This window comes from Cryptotermes secundus, unplaced genomic scaffold, assembly GCF_002891405.2.
Source record: "Cryptotermes secundus unplaced genomic scaffold, Csec_1.0 scaffold599, whole genome shotgun sequence".
Lineage (NCBI taxonomy): Eukaryota > Metazoa > Arthropoda > Insecta > Blattodea > Kalotermitidae > Cryptotermes > Cryptotermes secundus.
In genome coordinates this window covers 706,218-713,905 of record NW_019730109.1, presented here as the reverse complement: position 1 = coordinate 713,905, position 7,688 = coordinate 706,218, and the positions used below count along the sequence as shown (strand labels likewise).

The following is a 7,688-nucleotide window of genomic DNA, read 5'->3' as shown; positions in this document are numbered from 1 at the left end:
TCCAGGATGCATTTGAAAAGTGGCAGAAACGCTGGGATCGGTGTATGCGCTCCCAAGGGGACTACTTTGAAGGTGATGGTGCAGAATAAGATCTAGGTAAGATGTAGTAGTTTTTATTAATATATTTCGGGAACTTTTGGCTTGCACCACGTATAATGCAAATTAAATTTCAAATTTGGAATTTCTGGTGTCACTGTGTGTTTCCTTACTATGCTTTTGTGCAGGAGCATACGCGGGACAACTCGAAGGAGGCAGAAAGCTTCCGTGAGCACTTGAATACTCGAAGTGCAGAGTATGTGGAGGAGATACTGTCACCTAATTTTGGTGGTATTATGCAATTTGTGAAGGAAGGTGAAGCACTTGTTGAAAAGGGTCAAGCAGACGAATTGAAACACCATGAAAGTAAGTGTTTTTCATTCGTCCCATGTCACTGATATCTGCCATGCGTTTTAATTACTTTGTATGTGGATGCTGCTTATCTGTGATTGCTGTTGTGTGGAGTCCAATAATGACTGTGGGCTTTCCATAAAGGCAGTATCTTTTTTCCTACGCAGAATCAGGAATTGTTCAAAAGATACCCATTCAGGGATTGTCCATGGCAAAGGAGTAGAGGCCATTTAAATCCTCCCAGTGGGTACTGAGGCAGGCATCCCATTGATCCACCAGCTGATATATCCCTTTGAGATAAAACTCCCTGGTCTGCTGCTGGGGAAACACTGAACCACCACAGTCTTGATGACATCATGCAGCCTGAATCTACAGTTCTTTAGCGCTTTCCTGAATGGGGTGAAAACATGAAATTCACGTACTTAACAGGTCCAGGTTATTTGGGGGATAGTCTAGCACAGTGCAGACCATGTGTGGATAGGTGTTGTTATGCAGTGTAATGAGATCCTTTGTGAGTGTACATGGATGCTTTCTCTTGATGGTGGTATGAAGGTCTCAGAGGGTTTCTTCATGAATTTTGGCTGGTTGATAACTCTCAGTACTAGAAAACTGAATGACAGCTCACTGGTCCTCTTTAGGAAGATTCTGAATGTTTTTAACACAGCACTTAACCATATCTCACTGTCCCTACATGCTGACACTTCGTCTGCTGTACAGCGTATGGTTTACTACTGGTCTGTCATGCACACAGCCATGTGGATCATGTATGACTGGCTGAATTTGCTGGCAGCACTGCAAAATGGGTTTCATTTGAACAGTCCTCATTTGAAGAAAATGCCACCTCCATCTTCTTATTTCTCCTAAACGTCAGTTGACTTTCAACGGACTACACAGCCTCATATCCTAGAAGATGGAACTCTTCAATGCCACCACTGTGAAAACCTCAACTCCTACACTATAATGCTTATTTTTGTGTCCTTCTTGGCTGCCTTTACAGCTGCTGCCATCAGGCTGTGACTTCAGAATTTTGTGATTGATGTTGCAGGAAAAGCATTGGCCCTGGTGCAGTCATTCTCTGCGGGGTGGAAGCGGTCACTGGAGGAGCTGAATCGGGAGATTCTGCCATCATTCCCCAGCCTAGTGACAGGATCAACACTGTTGCAGTTAGCACTGACTCAACTGGTGCAATATTATCATCGTTTTCACAAACTGTTGTCACCCAATGCACGTACCCAGCTCACAAATATTCACCATATCATGGTTGAAGTGAAGAAATATAAGACCAGTTTCTGATATGCTTGTTATAGTGAGCAAGCTTAATAATTTCAATAGATGCAAGTTTTCTTTGTGCTTCATGCTTGACTGACTTCACAAGAGAGACAATCTCCTAATTGTGATACACATATGTATGGCTGATTATTTAGGGATTAAAATCTTCACCTGTACATTTTGTGGTGTATATCTATGGGTTAACAAATTTTGGCTCAGTTCATCAGACAGACAGAACTTCTACGAATCAGGCATTTCTCCAGCAGAGAAATTGTGCTTACCCACATCATTATAATTGCCCTGCACTTGGTTACTAATTATTACACTACAAGATATAAAATACCCTTCCTTATATACCACATTTTACAGTTTCCCATTTAAAAATTGAGTGCAGCTAAAATTTGAGGAATGTGAACCTGAGTTTTTTTTCCCCAAAAAATCCACATTCAAAAACTGGATGTGTCTTAAATTCAAGGATGTATTATATTCAGAGCAATAAGGTATATAAGGGGCAGTCAAAAAGTTCCTGGAATGGTGGTATTGCACTGTAATGGTAGGACATATGGCAATGCTTACCTAATCACTTTCAAAGTATGATCCTTGCGCGCGCGCACACACACACACACACACACACTTTCTCTCTCTCGCTCCATCGATCCTGCCATTGTTGGAAGCACCAGTGGAGGGCTTCATTTGGAGTATTCTGGAGTTCAGTCGTCACATCTGATTTGATGTCCTCCATGGTTGTGAAATGTATTCCCCTTGAGGCCCATTTTCAGAGTATGACAGGAATGTTTTTCTCGGCAAGGAACTGCTGCGCAACAAGTGATGTATGGCTCAGTGCGTTATCGTGATGCAGAAACCACTGTCCCTGCATCGCGTAACCTCTGCAAAACTTGCATGTAGAGATGACCAGTAACACACTCTGTGTGCCAAACCACTGTACGATGGGGTACCCAAAAGAAACCAAACTAATTTTTTTGTGGGCAGAGCTTTTGTAGTACCGTGTTTTGCCACTATGAGCGCATAGAGCTAACATTCCTGAGTCGATAAGCCGACTACCGTTGCTTCAGACGGTAATGACTAGTTTTGGCAGAGTTTATAGTGACAACTGTTTTGTGTGATCGTCATTTTTGCAATGGCTGATTTTTGTGAACAGTGTGCGGCGGTGAAATTCTGCTTTTTGTTCGGGAAAAGTGGAACAGAAACTCTTGAAATGTTAAAAACGGCATACAAGGACAATGCTATGGGGAAAACTCAAGTGTTTGAATGGTTTTCCCGTTTCAAAAATGGTGAAATGTCAATTGATGACAAACCTCGTTCTGGTCATCCTTCCATGGCCCGAACACATGAAAATGTTGAAAAAATTCGTGAAATCATCAAGGAAGATTGATGACAGACCATTGAAGAAATTGTGGAGCTGTCGGGAGTGACTTGGAGCTCAGCGGCCAGATTTGTGGCAGTCGGGTGACTGGTTTTTCCATCATGACAATGCCCCTGCTCACACAGCCCTGTCTGTACGACAATTCTTGACCAAAACTGGTATGACCCCTGTTCCTCACCCTCTATACTCACCCGACCTTGCCCTGTGCGACTTTTTTTTTGTTTCCTCGAATGAAAAGAGACATGAAAGGAAAAAACAACGGAGGCGCTGTCAAGCATCTCAAAAGATGAATTTAGACAATGTTTTGAAAAATGGAATAAAAGACTAGACAAGTGTATTAGTGTAAGTGGAGAGTACTTTGAAGGGGATTGAAGGTTTGTGCTTAAAATTTGAATAAATAAGTTATAAAAAAAAATAAGTTCGGTTTCTTTTGGGTACCCCCTCGTATTCATCTCTTTGTGAACCCTTAACAAATTTTGGATTGCAACCTCTTATCTATGATTTCATGTCAAACTGTCTCTTCTTGGTCTTCCCTCAATAATTCTTAAAAATTTCATATCTACTGCTTGGAATCTACTTTATTTGTTTCCATACTATTAAAAGAGAAGTTGAGGTTCCCATATTTTCTAGACAGTCGGCTCACAGATGGCAGTAAGGTTGTCAGCCTTAAGCACTGGACGCCCTTTACCCCCCAAGAAGATTCCTGGTACTCATTTTTGTTAGAGGCTGAGTAGAGCCATAGTGTAGTGGGAAGGGTTAGGCAAAAAAAAAAAAAAGACACACACCTCGCCAGGACTTGAACCTGCAACCTTCCAGCTTGTAGCATAGTGCCTCAACCAACTATGCTACCCTTTTCATACTGTAGACTTATCAAGTATGTGTGACTTGAAGTCCTCATGATGGCATCCAGATTACAGTCTTCTGGGATGTGACAGTGTACAATTTGATTGGTGCTAGTGTTTTGGAGGAACCTGCTGCCTCCATCTTCAGGCTAGAAAAGTCCTCTTTTATACTGAAGACTGGCAGTAGATTTCTCCAAATTGTTGGCACCTCCTCACCTCACTATACAGCATCTCATCCCAGAGGACCATAGTCTAATGTGTGTAGAAAAGCAAATAAAATTTTCCACACCTCACCAATCTTTATCCCAGGAAAGGTCACTTCTGAGAGACAATGAATAATGGTTCTGCTTATAGTTGCAGAGAGCTCAGTGGGTATCACAGTTTCATCCAGTGCTTTATTATGTTTTTGTCAGTGATGACTGTAGGTGTTCTTGATTAGATATTGATAACAGATTATGAGATGAACAAATAAGATGTACTTGCATTCAGACATACTTTCAGGATCAACTTGATCCCACACTTGCACCTCTATTAACAGTGAACACTCAAAAATATTGCACTGCAATGCAACAAGGAAAAGTACATTTGAAGGAAAATATGATTAATACAGTAACATAAGCAAATGTTGCCAAGGTTATTCTGTCACACATCACAAACTGTCATGAATGTGAAACTGGATAGTTTTTATTTATTTCGACTTGACATAGGGAAACATTAAGTTTTTTTATCATTAAATTTGATCCAGAAGTGAAGATTCTACTACATTGCTTCTGTTGTTCACATCAGCCACTATTTCTGTAATGCATGTGATGTGAGTGTGGGCGGCACGGCTCTAAAATGGCAAGACACAACTCGGACACCTCAACATAAGTACACAGTCACAGAAGCTGAAGTGATAGCTCACAGAGGAGTCTGATGCTTTATAAAAGATAGTGATAGACAAGTTAATCATAATGATGATGATAGTGACAACAGACTTTTATCAGAGAATTCTGAGACTGATTTCTGGTGAGACTTAAAGACTGAAACCTTCACCTCTGTCAAAAATGAAACTTTGGAATTCTGAAAATACCAAGTCCTCCCATAGCCGAGAGACCACATTAAGCTGTAGGTCTGCTCTTTGACCTTCATTCTCATATTTACCCTATCACTGATAACATTTTGCTTACTGGTGTTACCTGAAAAATGGTTTCTATACCTTTGCTTTCACAGAGGTCAGAAAAGACACTCACAATATCTGGTAGCACTAGATGAGCAAAGAAAGGTCAATTGTTATTTGTATGCTGTTTTTCATAGTACAGTGCGTAGAATCAAGTGCGCGCCGTGGCTGCAATTTGCCGTGAGTCATACCACCGCAGAACGGATGCAACTCCTCCCTGCGACTGCAGTGCTCCTACGCCGATGGTTGCATAATCGGAACCCGAGGCTGCATTAAACAGTCGGTCTTTGTCTTGCTGTGGAAGTGGAGTGGAATGTTTACAGCTGTCGACAGATGGTGGAAATGAAGTTCACTATTAAACAGCGTGTGTTTATTGTCGAAACTACTGCAAGGAAAAACATTTACAGAAAATTCGCACATAGGTTTCGTCAGAAATATCCTGACTCGCCAGTTCCCACAAAGTCGTGTGTAAACAGGCTTCTGAAAAAGTGGCGGGCCACAGGTTCAGTGAGTGACAAGAAGAAGCAATCGAAGAGAACTGTGCTGACTGAAGAAAAGGTTAAGGATATTCAGGCAAGATTACAGATCAGTCCTCGAAAATCGTTAAGNAGACAGAATTGTCAGTAGAGGACTGTGGCCTCCCAGATCCCCAGATCTCAGTATTTCTGATTATTATCTTTGGGGCAACCTGAAGCAAAAAGTCTACAAAAATAATCCCCGCAGCATTGATAGTCTTCAAAATGAAATTACACGCGTAATTCATTCAATTACCGTCGACGAACTGCAGAGAGTGTCGCGTAATTTATTTGTGAGATGCGCGGCATGTTTGCAAGCAGAAGGAGGTCACTTTCAGCACCTGTTATAAACCACGGTAAGTTATCTTTTTACTGTATTCTTATAAATGTGTGCATGTAGAGCAACTGATGGACGGAGACTCAGCGACACCACTACACTCACGCTATCGGGGAACGGCACTGCAGTCGCGGGGAGGAGTTGCATCCGTTCTGTGGTGGTATGACTCACGGCAAATTGCAGCCGCGGCGCGCACTTGATTGTACGCACTGTACTTCTCATGTGGTGGAAGAGACAAACTGATAAAGGAATACCACTTAAGTAACTATGAACGACCATTTTCACCACATCCTGTTGTGAGCGTTACTAATGTGTAATTTTTTCTGAAGACTACTGGTCATTTTTAGATCAATATCGTGTACCTTCAGGAGTATTATGGATTTTTCACATCCTTCCACTTCTTATGTTTTATAATTAAATCCCCATAATTATCCCAGGCATAGGAATGTAAATCAGGCAGTTAATTTCATATGACCAGCAGTTAAATAAATGAATGGGAAATAATTTTTCATAAACTGAACATTTGTGTCTGTTTTTATGTAAGAGATAAATCGAATCTATTCATGTTTTTCCACAAGGGATAAATTAGTTGGAGATGCATGGTGTCAGGCACAGGTTTGGAGGTGAGGCATAATAACTCTGAAGAAGAGTTTTGTGAGATTAAGCTGGAAAGTGGTCTTTATGAGTTCTAAATGGACATGAGTGTACATTGTGTCCAAGGTATTAATGTGTAATTATGTGCCATACAGTACCAGCATAGCAGTAATTATGAAATTACATACTACAGGTTTAGTGATGGACATAAACAAGCTGGAGCTCCATGCACTGCCAGTATGCTTGAAAACAGAAAAAGTTTGTATGTCTTGATTCTCAAAGCCCAAGGCAATCAGTCTGGCACTGTATCACTAGCAAAATTTCTCAGAGCCTACCTGTGACAGTTTTCGTTTAGTCATACTAAATGGCCATTGTTAAAAAATTAATGGCAGGCTATAAATCTGTCTAACATTCTGTTGGCGTTTTTCTGAGTTACAGGTGTGCCAGATATTATTGATCATAACACCCAGTTTTATGTCAGAAAAGACATAATAAGCAAAATTACCGTTACTGGCAATTTAACATCCTTATGAACTCCATGAGCTACGACTGTGTTCCCCAAAGGTTACAGCTTGGTGCACTATGTCACTGTTCCATATTCAGGCTCCTTTTTCTTTGAGAATGAAGACTGTGAAACAGTGGTGTTCACAACTGATTGCTACAGAAGAATGACAGGATTTGCATCCACAACTAGAACCAATGGACAACACAGACATCTGGTTCCATTATGGTATGATCATCTGTGTGAAATCTTTTCAACAGTGGATTATCTCCTGCTATGAAGATGTGTTACGACTAGCATTTTAACCCAATTTATTGACAACATATTATTTATGTGGGTACCTATAACTCTATGATATTTGAACCAATTGGAACCATACCACACAAGACCTGAAAAGGTACAATGATGAAGAACTCAGCATTTTCTGAAGGTCAAATTTACATTGTGCCTAGAGGAATACGCTTAAATAGATGGATGATATCTCTTACTTTGTTGTCAAACTGAGGTGGTGAAACTCCCAAATGTGTCTTCAAACATGAATATATGAGGGCTATTCAGAAAGTAACCTCCATTTATTTTAGGCAACTAATGTAGGAAGGGCCGGTCACGGTAGCCGAGCGGTCTAAGGCATGTACTGTCTTTGCTTGCTTGGAAACCAGGATCGTGGGTTTGAATCCCACTCAGGGCATGGATGTTTAG

The 7,688-nt window shown here is 41.0% G+C and overlaps 1 protein-coding gene across 2 annotated transcripts in view; it reads left to right on the top strand.

The window, feature by feature from the left end:
- Positions 1–1,846, top strand: part of LOC111866184 (vacuolar protein sorting-associated protein 52 homolog) — a 25,836-nt gene extending 23,990 nt beyond the window's left edge. For both annotated transcript variants that reach the window (XM_023854881.2, XM_023854880.2), the window contains 2 exons: positions 225–402; positions 1,433–1,846. In XM_023854881.2, coding sequence (XP_023710649.1) covers positions 225–402; positions 1,433–1,680 — 426 coding nt within the window. In that variant the 3' untranslated portion in view covers positions 1,681–1,846. The remainder of the gene's footprint in view (positions 1–224; positions 403–1,432) is intronic.
- Positions 1,847–7,688: the final 5,842 nt, after the last annotated feature.